The sequence below is a fragment of the Elgaria multicarinata genome, chromosome 17 (assembly GCF_023053635.1).
Source record: "Elgaria multicarinata webbii isolate HBS135686 ecotype San Diego chromosome 17, rElgMul1.1.pri, whole genome shotgun sequence".
Classification (NCBI taxonomy): Eukaryota; Metazoa; Chordata; class Lepidosauria; order Squamata; family Anguidae; genus Elgaria; species Elgaria multicarinata.
In genome coordinates this window covers 19,770,787-19,786,167 of record NC_086187.1, presented here as the reverse complement: position 1 = coordinate 19,786,167, position 15,381 = coordinate 19,770,787, and the positions used below count along the sequence as shown (strand labels likewise).

General features: G+C 45.2%; 1 protein-coding gene and 1 non-coding gene across 2 annotated transcripts in view; both read right to left on the bottom strand.

The window, feature by feature from the left end:
• The window catches only part of LOC134410291 (radial spoke head 10 homolog B2-like), a 31,603-nt gene that overhangs the window by 4,770 nt on the left and 11,452 nt on the right, over positions 1-15,381 (bottom strand). The window contains exons 10-19 of the mRNA XM_063143482.1: positions 14,998-15,187; positions 13,588-13,696; positions 10,119-10,198; positions 9,877-10,025; positions 7,478-7,585; positions 6,208-6,369; positions 5,881-6,015; positions 3,875-3,965; positions 2,676-2,801; positions 404-602 (exon numbers count right to left, since the gene is read on the bottom strand). Of these exons, the coding sequence (XP_062999552.1) occupies positions 404-602; positions 2,676-2,801; positions 3,875-3,965; positions 5,881-6,015; positions 6,208-6,369; positions 7,478-7,585; positions 9,877-10,025; positions 10,119-10,198; positions 13,588-13,696; positions 14,998-15,187 (1,349 nt within the window). The remainder of the gene's footprint in view (positions 1-403; positions 603-2,675; positions 2,802-3,874; positions 3,966-5,880; positions 6,016-6,207; positions 6,370-7,477; positions 7,586-9,876; positions 10,026-10,118; positions 10,199-13,587; positions 13,697-14,997; positions 15,188-15,381) is intronic.
• On the bottom strand, positions 14,230-14,420 carry LOC134410411 (U2 spliceosomal RNA). Its single transcript, XR_010026261.1, has one exon. It is a non-coding gene; the product is annotated as a U2 spliceosomal RNA (small nuclear RNA).

Here is a 15,381-nt window from a genome sequence, read left to right as displayed (position 1 = left end):
GGCAGGTGGCTACTAGGAGGAGGGCTTTCTCCGCTGTGGCACCCTGGCTGTGGAACGAGCTCCCCAGAGAGGTCCTCCTGGTGCCTACACTGTATTCTTTTCGTCGCCAGCTGAAGTCCTTTTTATTTTCTCAGTATTTTAACACCTAATTTAACTTAAATTTAAATTTTGCTGTTTAAATTCTGTATTTTAATCCTATTATCAATTTCTGCTGTGTGGTTTTATCCTGGTTGTGCTTTTTATATTGTATATTTGTATTTGGGTTTTTAAAGTGTTGGTTGTTTTATTATGTTCCTCGTGGTTTTAATTTTTTGTGAACTGCCCAGAGAGCTTCGGCTATTGGGCGGTATAAAAATGTAATAAATAAATAAATAATGCCCACCCCAAAAGCCGAAACACTCACTTTGCTTCTTCCTCCTCCTCCTGGATCTTCTTCAGCACAAGTAGCTCAGCTTCTCGGGCCCTATTGTCTAAGATGGTCTCCTGCACGACTTGCAAGTGCTTGTAGTTGTTAAAGAATTTGCTGACAAAGAATATATATATCTGGGTCATCCACAAACTCGGTGCATTCTTCTGGTCGTTTTTGGCTTTTTGGAGCTTATCTGAAAGGGAAGCATTTTCGTTGGAGTTTTAATTGTTAAAAAAAGGTCATAGCTCAGGAGACGAAGGCCTTCTTTGCACGCAAGAGTTCAATCCCTGACATCTCTCTCCAGTTAACAGAACCAGGAAGTGGGTAATGGGAGACCCTGGAGGACGTCTGCCTGTCAAAACTGGGCTAGACAGACAAATCATCTCACCTGGTGCAAGGCAGCTGCCTTTGCCCAATGCAATATTACGAGCCTATGCTCAATGGCACAGTTTACACCTGATTCAGTCGGGATTTAACTGTGTGCTGGGTTGCAGCCTTGGCGAACAGTTATTTCCCATAACGGAAATCTGGAAAAAACGAGGGCTAACCACCTTCTCGTCTCGTGTCCTTTTACTGCCCTCTTGTGACAGAAACAGGACGCCGCGCTCTACAATTCCACAGCTCAGGATCAACCGCAAAGAGCCTTGTGGCACTTTAAAGAGCTTCATCCCACGTACCTGTTTCCCTCGAATTATCCCCTACAGCGCTAAGCTGTCGCCGTTGTTCTTGTTGCTACCAGGGGGCTAGATGCTTTGCATACCAGGAAATGGGTTTAAGGGGGGGATGTAAAAAAATCATTAAAAAATCAAAGAATGACCCAATCCGATTCAAATTTGGTCTGCTTAAAGCTCTCCTTAATATCTATTACTGTGCCAATTTTGATGACTTTATCTTTAAAGCTTACGCAGATGTAAGCATTTGTTTATTTTTTCTTCAAATCCTGCTCTTGCGCCCCAGTGGCCGCTCAGAAAACAACAAATGATACGCTCGAAAACTAGTAGCAAAATATGGCACTTTTTTTGGTGAAGAAGCGCAATTAAAGTAGGATGCCTGGGAGTACTTCACAATCAAAGCAGATTATAAGCTGGAAAACTTTGGAGTCCTTTGCACGCCGTTTGCAGTGATTGCACAGTATAACGCTGGTGTGAGAAAGCTCAAAGACTAACAAATGTATAACACACTTCGTGGACACAGACCACTTGCTCAGATGCATGAAGTGTTGTCCTCAATTGGCAGTACATGTACCCGTGGCTGAGAAGCAGGGAGAAAGAAGAGATCAGAGGGAGCTGAAAGGACGGCGGTCACACGCAAAACAGAGATCCTTGCATTGCTGTCACTTCTAAAAAAGGAACGTTTTATTTTTAAATATATAAATAAATACAATTGTGACAGCTTATAGAGGAAGCTGCCAAAATCCAGAAGAAAAAGAAACACAACATTCAGAACCTACAAGAGCAGACAGCTATACTAAAACAATAACATCATACTAAAACAATAACATCAGGTTAAAAGTTGAGAGCAAAGAAAATAAACCCTGGTACGGGCTTTTGTTTTGTTTTAGGAAATGGCATTCCTGAGCTGTGGAGTGTGTGTGTGTGTGTGTGTGTGTATGTGTGACACAGAGGAGGGCCAGGAGCTCTTTTCGGTCCTCCCTAAGTGCAGGATATGGAATAACAGGCTCAAGTTAAAGGAAGCCAGATTCCAGCTGGACATCAGGAAAAACTTCCTGATTGTTAGAGCAGTACGACAATGGAATCAGTTTCCTGGTGAGGTTGTGGGCTCTCCCACACTAGAGGCCTTCAAGAGGCAGCTGGACAACCACCTGCCAGGGATGCTTTGAGGTGGATTCCTGCATTGAGCAGGGGGTTGGACTCGATGGCCTTGTAGGCCCCTTCCAACTCTGCTATTCTATGATTCTATGATTCTAGATACACACAACCACATACACACTCACATATATATCAGTCTTCCCCAACCTAGTGTTCTCAGATGTTTGGACTCCAAGTTTCATCAGCCCCAGACAGTATGACCAACGGTCAGGAAGCTGGGAGTTATAGTGCAAAACGTCTGGAGAGCATTAGGTTGGGGGAAGGTTAATTATGATATAATATATTTGTGTGTATATGTGGTGTCTGTACATATTATACAGACACAGACCCACGCCATGATTTACTGGGCTCCTAAAAGCAGAACGGATTCTTTACAGTGATGAACAACAGACCATCCACATTTATTACGCTCTATTAAGAGCTCCTAATTCTCTCACCTGCTAATTCTTTCAAGGGAGCACTGAGGAAGGCCTCTTGCTCCCTTTCTGAGCTTGGCCGGATCTGAGCAAACGCTTTCGCTTTGTCCTCCGCCGTGTCGATGACGGTGACATTCGGAGCTGCGGCTGAGAGGGACCGGGGGAGGAGAGAATGCAGAAGGGATGAATTGTCGACCCGCCCCTTATTCAAAAGGAAGAACCATGTTTGCCTTGTAACTCTGTCCTGGAAGGCTTAGCGGTTTTACATTTTGTATATATTTGTTTTTCATGTTCCGTGTTTTATTTATTTATTTATTTATTTATTTATTGCATTTATATACCGCCCCACAGCCGAAGCTCTCTGAGCGGTTCACAAAAGTTAAAACAATAAACATTAAAAAAGCATACAAAATTTTTAAACCATCGGAAACATAAAAACGACAACATAAAAACGTCAGTATCCATTTAAAAAAAACAACAGTTCTGGGGTCCGTTAGAAAACAAACTTAGCGTTGTTAAATGCCTGGGAGAAGAGAAAAGTCTTGATCTGGCACCTGAAAGATAACAGTGCTGGTGCCAGGCGAGCCTCATCAGGGAGATCATTCCACTGTCGGGGAGCCATCACCGACAAGGCCCTCTCCCTTGTTTTAATCTTTGTAAACTGCCCAGAGAGCTTCGGCTATGGGGCGGTATATAAATGCAATCAATCAATCAAAATTATAATAACTGACTTCCCATCAACAAGAACAGAACAGCTACACAGCCCCTGACTGGACCACCACAGAATACAGGCCATGACAGAAAATTATAGCCTCTCCTGCTATTGTCCTTCAGCACCTAGCATACAGAGGAACGTTGCCTCTAATCGTGGAGACAGCATACAGCTCTCATCGCTCACAGTCTTATTCTCCATGAATCTCTCATCCCCCTAAGCTGGTGGCCGTCACCACATCCTGTAGCAGCATTTTTTTTTTCAGAAAGCCCTCCTTGCAAAAGCTAACAAGTTAAGGGAAGGGATGTGACATAGCCTTTTCCCTGACATGCTACTCTTCTGTGTGCGAGGAGGTTGTCTATTGGGGGAGCTTCAATTATGCAATTTCCCCCTGCTGGTCCGGTCCCAGGAAGGGTGAACATGCAGCAACAGCACTTAACAGATTCATGGCATAAGAACCAGATGTGGCCTCGATCGGCTCACACAGGCCAGATGTTTAAGCGCTTACGCTGAGGAGAGGAGGGTTTCTCTTTATTGGGGGATTTGGCACCGTGTCGAGAGGCTTTGTCCTCTTTTTTCCCATCTTTCACTTTTCCCTTCTGTGGAAACAAGAAAAGGTAAATCACATAAAAGCCAGTGTTGCGTAGTGGCTAGAGTGTCAGACTGGGAGCCGGGAGATCCGGGTTCTAGTCCCCACTCGGCCGTGGAAACTCACTGGGAGACTTTGGGCCAGTCGCAGACTCTCAGCCCAACCTACCTCACAGGGTTGTTGTTGTGAGGATAAAAATGGAGAGGAAGAACATGTATGCCGCCTTGGGTTCCTTAAGGAGGAAAAAAGGCAGGATATAAAAGTAATAAATAAAGCAATGAAAGAAATAAAAGGAAAGGTTTGCCCTTGTGTCAAATGGGCCTTTAAGGCCCTCGTTGGCCCAGGGTAAATGTGAGACTTCCGGAGGCTCCAAAAATGGCTCATTTCCCCCATCCACGCTAATGGCGGCCACCATTAGCGTAGAAGGGGGAAATGCAGAATTGCAGCAGTGGCTGCGGACGGCTGTTGAGCATTTGCTGAGGCCTCGTGAGTGCTTAGCAGTAGCCCGAACTCACTGCTGGGGCATCTGACTGGGTCCTTGAGAGCCAGTTGCACTGGGGCGGGGTGTCCACCGACCTCACAGACCCAGTCGGATGCTTGCAACAGCCCTTTTCGAAAGAATTATCCTTTGCACAACCCTGTGCGAAGGAGGCATGGAAGCATTTGTGACTGGGGATCTGAATCTAGATCAGGGACGAATGAGAAATTCGTCTGTTCGTGTGTTTTTTCAGGATTTTAACCAGGTTGCATCTTCCGAACCAAACTTGGACACAATCCGCACTCGAAGGCCAGACGTTTCCAAACTTGCAATGAGTTTCGCAAACCACCACCACCATCCCCAGAAAATGCATTTGACGGCATGCGTACCTTTGGAAAATGCCCATGGAAAAACATCTGCTTTGGAGAAATGCACACAAATATGCTTTTATCAATGGGAGGATGTGTACATTTCGGGAAAGAGCACATCTGGAAAAGTACACATAGAAATATGCACGGACTTTCGTGGGGGGGGTGGGAACAAAAAACAAAGCTCACAATCAGATATGGACTCAAGTCGAAACAAGCTCCTACGTCGAATTTGCGGGACTTTTGCAAACTTGAGTTTTGCTGCTTTGCACATCCCTAATCTAGACGTCCCATGTGTTTGAGTCAAACACTTTAGTCACTTCACTTAATTGCATCCGACAATTTATAAGTAACTCGTAGCAGCAGCAATAATATAATAGATATATATCGGTAACAGCAAATGACGAGCAACTCAACTTCCATTACGTCAAAGGCCTTCTGAAATAAGACGGTCTTGGCCATCTCTCAGAAGGTAAAAAGGGAGGGGAAAAGGCAGATCTTCTGCGTGAAAGAGAGCTTCTTCATATGAGCGAAGTAAAGCACGCTCGTGACTGGCTGCTCACGGAAGTTTGCGGGACTTGTCAATGACAACTTCAACCTCCTGCACGTCTGCCACACTTTCCCCCAGTAATTCCGTTCAAAAGAAAACCTGGATATCCCGATTCTTCTGAAATATTGCTACCGTGTGCAGCTGAAGTTACGCTACAAAGCACCCACTAGAGGGCGCTGTCCTATTCAGGGCTATGAGCACCAGGAGGAGGGGAAGTTTTCCATTATAGACCACGTGGTCTCCCCTCTCCGCCCATGTAATGCAGCCCATTACAATTGCGTAAGAGAAGCAGGAAGCAAAGTCCCAGTAAGGCAACACAATTTCTCCTTAATCTAAAGATGCCCAGAGTTCCAGAGCCTGGGGGCACCACTGAAAAAGGCTCTCCCATGAGTAGCTAACTACCTGCCCTTCCTCAGAGGGCAAGAGACCACGGTACATGCTCATTGTTTTTTCTTTGACTATGCCCCTTCATCCACAGGCTTCACCAGAGAAAAGTAATACCACTGTTACAATTCACCACTCCACTGACCTCAGACTTCTTTGTCTTACTAACATCAACAAAATGGACGATCTTGCTTGCAGAGGTCTTGCCGCTAACGTGGATAGTGCCGACATCGGGGGTTTCATTGCTTCCTTCACCACTACTGCTTCTGGTTTGAATGGACTGATAATGAAAACACACAAAATCTGTCACAACCAATCTACTGTGTAACCATCCAAGGTTTGCTTGGACATTACCGGCTTCCCAATTCTAAAAATTGCCAAGGGCAGGCAGTAAATCTGACAGAGACGGATGCATTTAATTCATTTCCTGCAGGAATTAATAGAGAGTGTGAGTTTACATTGGAGAACGGACCTGACCAGGGGACATTTCCTGAAGCAGAGGAGAAGCCCCAGTCCTGTCTGTGTAGGAGCTTTCCGACCGACTGGCCTCTTCTGCTTGCTGTTTCAACATCTCGTCAGTGACGTATAGAAGGGCGCTGTCCAAAAGAGCTTCGAAAAATTCAAGGAATACAAGCTGAAGTAAAAACAAAGCAAAATGAGAGACAGAAGTTATTAATCTCAAAGTTTCATTACGGGGATATATGTGAGGTCTACATTGTAGGCAGCGGTCAGAAGGGGAGCCCGGAGTCAAGAAGGGAGAGCCCGGAGTCAAGAAGGGGGAGCCCAGAGTCAAGAAGGGGAGCCCAGAGTCAAGAAGGGGGAGCCCGGAGTCCAGAAGGGGGAGCCCGGAGTCCAGAAGGGGAGCCCGGAGTCCAGAAGGGGAGCCCGGAGTCCAGAAGGGGAGCCCGGAGTCCAGAAGGGGAGCCCGGAGTCCAGAAGGGGAGCCAAGAGTTGAGGCAAGGAGTCAAATCCAGGGGACAATACCACGAGTCAGAGCCGAAAACACCCCTGGGCAGTGGAGGCTGTTAACACCGATCTTAGTGGGGTGGTGAATCCGCTCCAGGTTTCAATCAGAACCTGCCAGAATTCTAAAATAACTATCAAAGGTGCTTCCACTGCTCCAGAGCTAGGAAGTCCATTAGTGCTCAGGCTGTGTCCCAGTAGAAACAGGCAGCCCTTTATAGTCCTTCCTGTCTAGGAGGGCCCAATGGCCAGCCTGGTTGGGCAGGGACAACTCAAAGCCTGAGAATATTCCACCAGGCATCACAGCAGTGCCCCACTCAATAGAACCACATCTCAGAATCATCCAGGAATGTCCTTCATCAGGAAATCTGGCCCTTTTGGGGCTCACTGGATTTCCGTACCGCCCTGGACTCAGCTTGCATTTATTTATTTATTTATTTATTTATTTATTACATTTTTATACCGCCCAATAGCCGAAGCTCTCTGGGCGGTTCACATTTGCAAGCTAAAACACAGTTTTTTTCCCCACGATCTGGGAACTTTTAATTCTTTATATATATATGCATAAATCTGTTAATAATTTTCAGCTCATCTATAAATTACAGTTGTATTTGGCTCCTTGTGCTGATTAACGAATGTAATTTTGCATTCTTCATGGCTAATCCTTCAGGGTGCAGCTAAGTCCCCAACAATCCCACTGAGCCTGGCTGGCTCTTTTCGTTACAGTTCCAGAAATCTACACCCACGCTTCTTTTCCCGCGCACTTCCTAAATACATGCCTCGTACTCTAAGTTTGTGTCCTCCCCGTCACGGACGCGTGGGCTATCTTTTGCCAAAATGTTCACAATTTTGGTAGCCGTCAGTTGTTTGCTAATGAGGCGTAAATCCTGGAGACGGAAAAACGAAACAAAAATATGGGTGGCATCATCTGCTGTTTTCTTTCCCCCATTTGAAATGGGCAGGATGTGGACTCTCAGGGTTCAAGACAAGGAAAGGAGGGAGGGTTAGGCTGCAGGGCACACGGGCACACACGCCATCTCCATCAGTACCACGGGCTTTCACCCACGCTTCCACAGCTCCTCTTCATTTCAATGAAGTTTACAGAGAAGAACGTCCTCTGTGGGTCTGATCGGTTTCCCACCCTGCTGCCAAAATGATGCCCCAAATCTTCCGCCTGAGGTTCAAGCTACACATTGTAGGGAGTTGGATTTGCATGGCTTTATGAACATAAGAAGTGCCCTGAGGCTGGATCAGACCAAGGGTCCATCTAGTCCAGCACTCTGTTCACCCAGTGGCCAACCAGCCATCGGCCAAGGGACCAACAAGGCAGGACATGGTGCAACAGCACCTTCCCGACCATGTTCCCCAGCAACTGGTGCACACAGGCTTACTGCCTCGAATACTGGAGATAGCACACAACCATCAGGGCTAGAAGCCGTTGATAGCCTTTGCTTCCAAGAATTTATCCAACCCCCTTTTGATGCCATCCAGATTGGTGGCCAACACTACATCTTGTGGTAGTGAGTTCCATAATTTAACTCTGCGCTGTGTGAAGAAGTCCTTCCTTTGATCTGTCCTGAATCTCCCACCAATCAGCTACATGGGATGACCCCACTGGGTTCCAGCATTATGAGAGAGGGCGAAAAATGTCTCCTTTTCCACATTCTCCATACCATACATAATTTTGTACACCTCTATCATGTCTCCCCTTAGCCTCCTGTTCTCCAAGGGGATTGGACAAATTCATGGAGTAGAAGGTTAATTCGGCTACTAGTCCTGATGGCTATATGTTACCTCCAGTATTAGAGGTAGTAAGCCTGTGTGCACTAGTTGCTGGGGAACATGGGCAGGAGGGTACTGCTGCACCCGTGTTCTGCTTGTGGGTTTCCTATGTGCAGCTGGTTGACCACTGTGTTTTTATTTTTATATTATTAGGCTGCTGTTTCTACCTTGGAGCCTCGTGTGGAGCAGAGCAGTAAAGCAGCAGTTTCTGCAGCTGAAACTCTCCCCATGGCCTGAGTTCGATCCCAGCGGAAGCTGGTTTCAGGCAGCCGGCTCGGGTCGATTCAGCCTTCCATCCTCCTGAGGTTGGTAAAATGAGTACCCAGCTAGCTGGGGGAAAGGTAATCACGGCCGGGGAAGGCAACGGCAAACCACCCCGCTATAAGGCCTGCCAAGAAAACGTCAGCGAAAGCTGGCGTCCCTCCAAGAGTCAGTAATGACTCAGTGCTTGCACGAGAGGTTCCTTTCCTTTCCTTTCTACCTTTATTTATTTATTTTATTTATTTTATTACATTTATATACCGCCCCACAGCCGAAGCTCTCTGGGCGCTTTACAACAATTAAAAATAGTAAACATTAAAAGTATACAAAAATTTAAAAGACATAAAAACAGTATAAAAACAACAGTATCCATTTAAAAACAACAATTCTGGGGTCCCTTAAAAACAAACTTGACGTTGTTAAATGCTGTTAAAATGCCTGGGAGAAGAGAAAAGTCTTGACCTGGCGCCGGAAAGATAACAATGTTGGCGTCAGGTGAGCCTCGTCGGGGAGATCATTCCACAGTCAGGGGGGCAACCACCGAAAAGGCCCTCTCCCTTGTTGCCATCCTCCGAGCTTCCCTCGGAGTGGGCATTCGGAGGAGGACCTTAGACGTTGAGCGCAGTGTACGGGTAGGTTCATGTCGGGAGAGGCGTTCCGTCAGGTATTGCGGTCCCAAGCCATGTAGGGCTTTATAGGTTAAAACCAGCACCTTGAATTGGGCTCGGAAACGTATAGGCAGCCAATGCAAACTTAATTGTATTTGGTTTTATAAATTGCTTTACAATATGTTTTGAAGAAGGGCTAGAAATTCCTTTAACACAGAAGAAGATGAGAGGGGAAGAGGGGCCATTCCACCAGCCCTGCTAAAAGTCTAATTTCTTTCCTCATCCCTCCTCATCCCTTCTTCCTTGTCTGTTGTGTCTGTTCAGATCGTAAGCCTGCAGACAGCAACGGTCTTGTACTGATTGCATATAAGCCACTCCAAGAGCCGTTTTGGCTAAGGCGTGGGATAAAAAGTACTTTCAATAAAGTTTTATTTAACCAGTGCAAGGAGTGCTTTTGGCCAATCTGGTGTGTGTGTGGCCAGCCAGACCCACAAATAATGCCCCCACCGCCCCGAAGGGATAATTACTTTCAGCATCCAGATGAAGTGCCTCATCTTCATAGTAGGTTCATGAGGAGGGGCAGGATTAGGTCTACAGAAAGCTTTGAATATCGACCAACATTTCTCGATGTAGTTGACCGCGTAGACGGTTTGTTGCCGGTCGCTAAACATGGTGCCTGTAGAGGTCAAGGTTAAAAGAAACAAATCCAACCACCTTCGGTGCAAATAACAAAGAAATCCGGGGACGAGACAAGAAAATGATGGCCTACCTTTGATTTGACAGGCGTTCGGACTGATGTTCACCGCCATCAGTTTGGAGAAGCACTTGAACAGGCGGGGACTTGTATTACTGCAGTTAAAATAGGAATGCATGATAGCGGTTGCTGTTGCAGCAGGTGGGGAAAACAGTGTCATTCCATTTGCGTCAGGGCCGGGGCGCTTCGTCGATTAGCTGATTGGACCAGCCTTCCCCAATCTGATGCTCCCCAGATGTGTTTGACTACAAGTCCTAGCCTCTGCCAGCCCCTCCACCCCCTCCCCGCCCCAGGTTAGAGAAGTCCGAGTTCATAGAATCCTAGAATCGCAGAGTTGGAAGGGGCCTACAAAGCCATCGAGTCCAACTCCCTGCTCAATGCAGGAATCCTCCCTGACAGATAGTTGTCCAGCTGCCTCTTGAAGGCCTCTAGTGTGGGAGAGCCCACCACCTCCCTAGGTAACTGGTTCCATTGTCATACTGCTCTAACAGTCAGGAAGTTTTTCCTGATGTCCAGCTGGAATCTGGTTTCCTGTAACTTGAGCCCATGATTCCGTGTCCTGCACTCTGGGAGGATCGAGAAGAGATCCTGGCCCTCCTCTGTGTGACAACCTTTCAAGTATTTGAAGACTGCTATCATAAGCACTCTTCAAATCTTCATAAGAGCCATGCAGGCCATCTAGTCCAACCCCCTGCTCAATGCAGGAATCCTCCCTGACAGATGGCTGTCCAGCTGCCTCTCGAAGGCCTCTAGTGTGGGAGAGCCCACCACCTCCCTAGGTAACTATTAGATTAGCCAATTTTATATAAAAAAAACCTTTTGATCATAAACCTCCAACAACCTTAAATTCATTCTGGAAAGACTTAATAAATTAATTATTTACTATTATTATTAGCATTTCTATACCGCCCCATAGCTGCAGTTCTCCAGGTGGTTTACAAAGGTTAAAAACGTTAGAAATACAATATTTATTTATTTATTTATTTATGACATTTCTGTACCACCCAATAGCCGGAGCTCTCTGGGCGGTTCACAAAAATTAAAAACATTCAAAGTATAAAACAACAGTGTAAAATACAATATAAAAGCTCAACCAGATAAAAACAGCAGCAATGCAAAATTACAAATTTAAAACACCAAGTTAAAATGTATTTATAGACTGTTAAAATGCTGGGAGAATAAAAAGGTCTTCACCTGGCATCTAAAGGCATATAATGTAGGTGCCAAGCGAACCTCCTTAGGGAGCTCATTCCACAGCCGGGGTGCCACAGCAGAGAAGGCAAAATTATGCAAAATTTAAAAACATAAAAGGCACACAAACAGGCAATATACAGAGACAATGTCTATATGTGAACCGCCCAGAGAGCTTCGGCTATTGGGCGGTATAAAAATGTATGTATGTATGTGTATATATATATATAAGCAGCTCGAGCAATCTAACAAACTGCAAACCCAATCCAGGATCAATGGATATTGATCAAGTGCTGCCAAATGCCTGGGAAAAGACACTTGATCTGGTGTCGAAAAGATAATGGAAGACAGTTATACGTGGGGCTGCCTTTGAAAACGGTCCAGAAGCTTCAGCTGGTACAAAACAGGGCAGCCCGTTTACTAACAGGGACTGGCCAGCGAGACCACATCACGCCAGTCCTTTTACAACTTCATTGGCTGCCAGTCCAGGTCCAGGCCCGATTCAAAGTGCTGGTACTAACATTCAAAGCCCTAAATGGCTTGGGGCCAGGTTATTTGAAGGAACGCCTCCTCCCATATGTAGCTGCATGGACATTAAGATCATCCACAGGAAGTGAGCCAGGTGGCTATCAGGAGGAGGGCCTTCTCTGCTGTGGCACCCTGGCTGTGGAACAAGCTCCCCAGAGAAGTACGCCTGGCACCTACACTGTATTCCTTCCATCACCAGCTGAAGACCTTTTTATTTTCTCAGTATTTTAACATCTAATTTAACTTAAATTTAAACTTTGCTGTTTTAATTCCATATTTTAATCCTGTATCAATTTCTGCTGTGAGGTTTTATCCTGGTTGTGCTTTTTATCTTGTATTTTGTATTTGTGTTTTTAGACTGTTGGTTGTTTTGTTGTGCTTTTCATGGTTTTAATTTTTGTGAACCACCCAGAGAGGTTCTACTATTGGGCGGTATAAAAATGTAATAAATAAATAAATAAATAAGACAGTGGCTAATAAGGTGGATACGTTATCGTTAGCGGGCATGAAATGCAGTCAGATATAGGAACACATTTATTGGTTTATATTGTTGGTCTTTATTATGTCTGATGTTGTTAATGGTATTGCATTATTCATGATATGGCAATTAACGTTTTTTTTAAAAAAAATCTTTTGATCAACTCAAAAGATGTCCTAATTGTCAGGCAACAGATTTATATATTTGTTTTAAAGAGAGAGATTTTCTAAAAATGCGAGTTCTTACAAAAGCCTGCAGGCGGCACCTTAGAAGAGGAACTCTCGCTTTTCCCTTCACATGGGCAGGAATGCCTCTTCCAAAATGATGCCTGCCATACCAGGTGCTCATAGGATCATAGAATAGTAGAGTTGGAAGGGGCCTACAAGGCCATTGAGTCCAACCCCCTGCTCAATGCAGGAATCCACCCTAAAGCATCCCTTACAGATGGTTGTCCAGAGGCCTCTTGAAGGCCTCTAGTGTGGGAGAGCCCACAACCTCCCTAAATAACTGGTTCCATTGTTGTACTGCTCTAACAGTCAGGAAGTTTTTCCTGATGTCCAGCCAGAATCTGGCTTCCTGTCACTTGAGCCCGTTATTCCGTGTCCTGCACTCTGGGAGGATCGAGAAGAGATCCTGGCCCTCCTCCATGTGACAACCTTTTAAGTATTTGAAGAGTGCTATCAGGTCTCCCCTCAATCTTCTCTTCTCCAGGCTAAACATGCCCAGTTCTTTCAGTCTCTCTTCATAGGGCTTTGTTTCCAGACCCCTGATCATCCTGGTTGCCCTCCTCTGAACATGCTCCAGCTTGTCTGCGTCCTTCTTGCCTCATCTCTGGGTTTTTTTGGCTCCAGAATTATTCTTTTTATTTGGGTGGTGACTTAATTGTTAAAATTTCATCGGCAAAAACTCGTATAATTAAGCAGGCAACAACCCAGATTCATTTAAATCAGGGGAAGGCAACTTGGACTACAACTCCCATCAGACTCAGCCAGCAAGGCCAATTTTCATGGATTGAGGGAGTTGTATTCGAAAGCATCTAGAGGGCAATGGCTTGTCTAACCTTGATTGAGATCAATATCAACATCCGTATTAAAATAGCAAGCCAAATATTTGTCCTAAACCTCCTTGTTGATCGCTCTTACTATGGCGAAATTTGAACTGGCAACTTCCCGATAAACAGACTACAATCCTATAACCATTTTCCTGAGAGTAAGCCTGGCAGAAGTCAATGGGACTTACTTCCAAGTAAATATATTTAGGATGGCATTAACTGGACAAGCTACTTACTCAAAATCCTTCTGATAGATATGGAATGACAAATAAATAAGGTATGTCAAAAACGTTCGAAGTAGCAACGTCTCAAACGGACAATGAATCTCTTCAGGTGATGATTTATCTGCAAAACACACAAGACAGATACACAGATGGGAGGCAAAGTGAGTAATCAAGAAGAAGAAGAAGAAGAAGCAGAAGCAGAAGAAGAAGCAGAAGCAGAAGCAGAAGCAGAAGCAGAAGCAGAAGCAGAAGAAGAAGCAGAAGCAGAAGAAGAAGAAGAAGCAGAAGCAGAAGAAGCAGAAGCAGAAGCAGAAGAAGAAGAAGAAGAAGCAGAAGCAGAAGAAGAAGAAGAAGATATTGCTCCATATAACATGGCACATGCCAGGGAACACGGGGAGGACAGCGTTGCCTTGTAGTCATCCATTCATTATTATTTTTTAATCATTGTTGATTCTGTTTATCACATACTGCTCTGGATTACTACCAGTATCAGAAGCAGTAAGCCCATATACAACAGGTGCTGGGGATAATGGGCTGGAGGGTACTGTTGCACCTGTGTCCCGCTTGACACTTAGAATACAGAGTATGAAAAAGAAAGGTAGAAAAAGCCTGAAAATTTCATCTATTTTTGAACCAGTAATATTTCCCCAAAAGGGGAGGTGCACCGTTCCTGGAGGTACTGCAATACCAGGTCGATGCGTGGAGTGGACGGAGCAAGCCCCTATTCCAACTCCCAGTTCCAAAAATCCATTTAATATATAGTCCTCAAATAGAGGACATATCAGATATTAAACTGATAAGAACAGATACTACACTTGATCTTAGCCAAAAGGCCGAGAAGCGATAAGGAAGCTTGGGCTGAAGCCGAAAGACACCTTCTCCAATGGCATCTAAAGTTTCTAAGAGCAGCAGTAAATTGTAAACCTGCCTGTTGCACAAACTGAGCAGCCCAACTTGCAAAACTTGTGAATGTATTCTGAAAATGCAACTCCTTCCACCATCTATGTGAACAGCTTCCTCCCAGGACAATTTAATCCCAGATTTTGTGCATTCTCTCCCCCTCGTCAATTCCACAAGTTGCCGCCTCTTCTATTGGTGGTATATTTGCATGAGCCTGCCCACTGCCTCTTCCCAGGATGCTCTGTGCTTCTGTTAACCCTCTCTGGTGTTTAATCGTTCGCAGACTTTTTCAACTGACTTCCTCCAGCTGTGCCTTTCGCAGCATGGCTGGCTGGGACATGCTGGGAATTATAGAACTTTTTTCTGTCTAAACATAGGATTACACCCTTAGAATCGTTAACTGCAACTTCAACGCCAGCCTTTATGGAGTTTTAAATTAGGTTATTTAGCCAGGTTTATATCTTGCTACCCCAACAGTACTATCAAAATATAAAATCGATGGTCTATATTAGGAGTCCAAACCGTTCAGGATCCTATCCATATCGGCAAGCGTAAGGTTGCAATGGTGGAATCTGCAGTCTTTTAAGAACCTCCAGAACTGAAGCTTTGTCAACAGGAAAGCGTTGTCAACAGAATGGTCGAATCCTAAGCTGCTGTAAAAGGTGTAAATTCTCTTCAGTTCTGAGATATGTCTCAGCACGGCAAACTCTATCTGGAAGGAAAAACACAATGAGATTTTAAACTCTTTCTCTACCTTTAGCAACTTTATTGCTAGACTACTGCAATGTAGGTCTAGGTGGGGCTGCCCTTGTGCGCAGCTCAGAAGATGCAGCTAGAGCAGAATGCAGCAGAATACTCACTGGGACACCCAGCTGTGTTCTGTAACATCTGCTGTCTTGGTAGCGG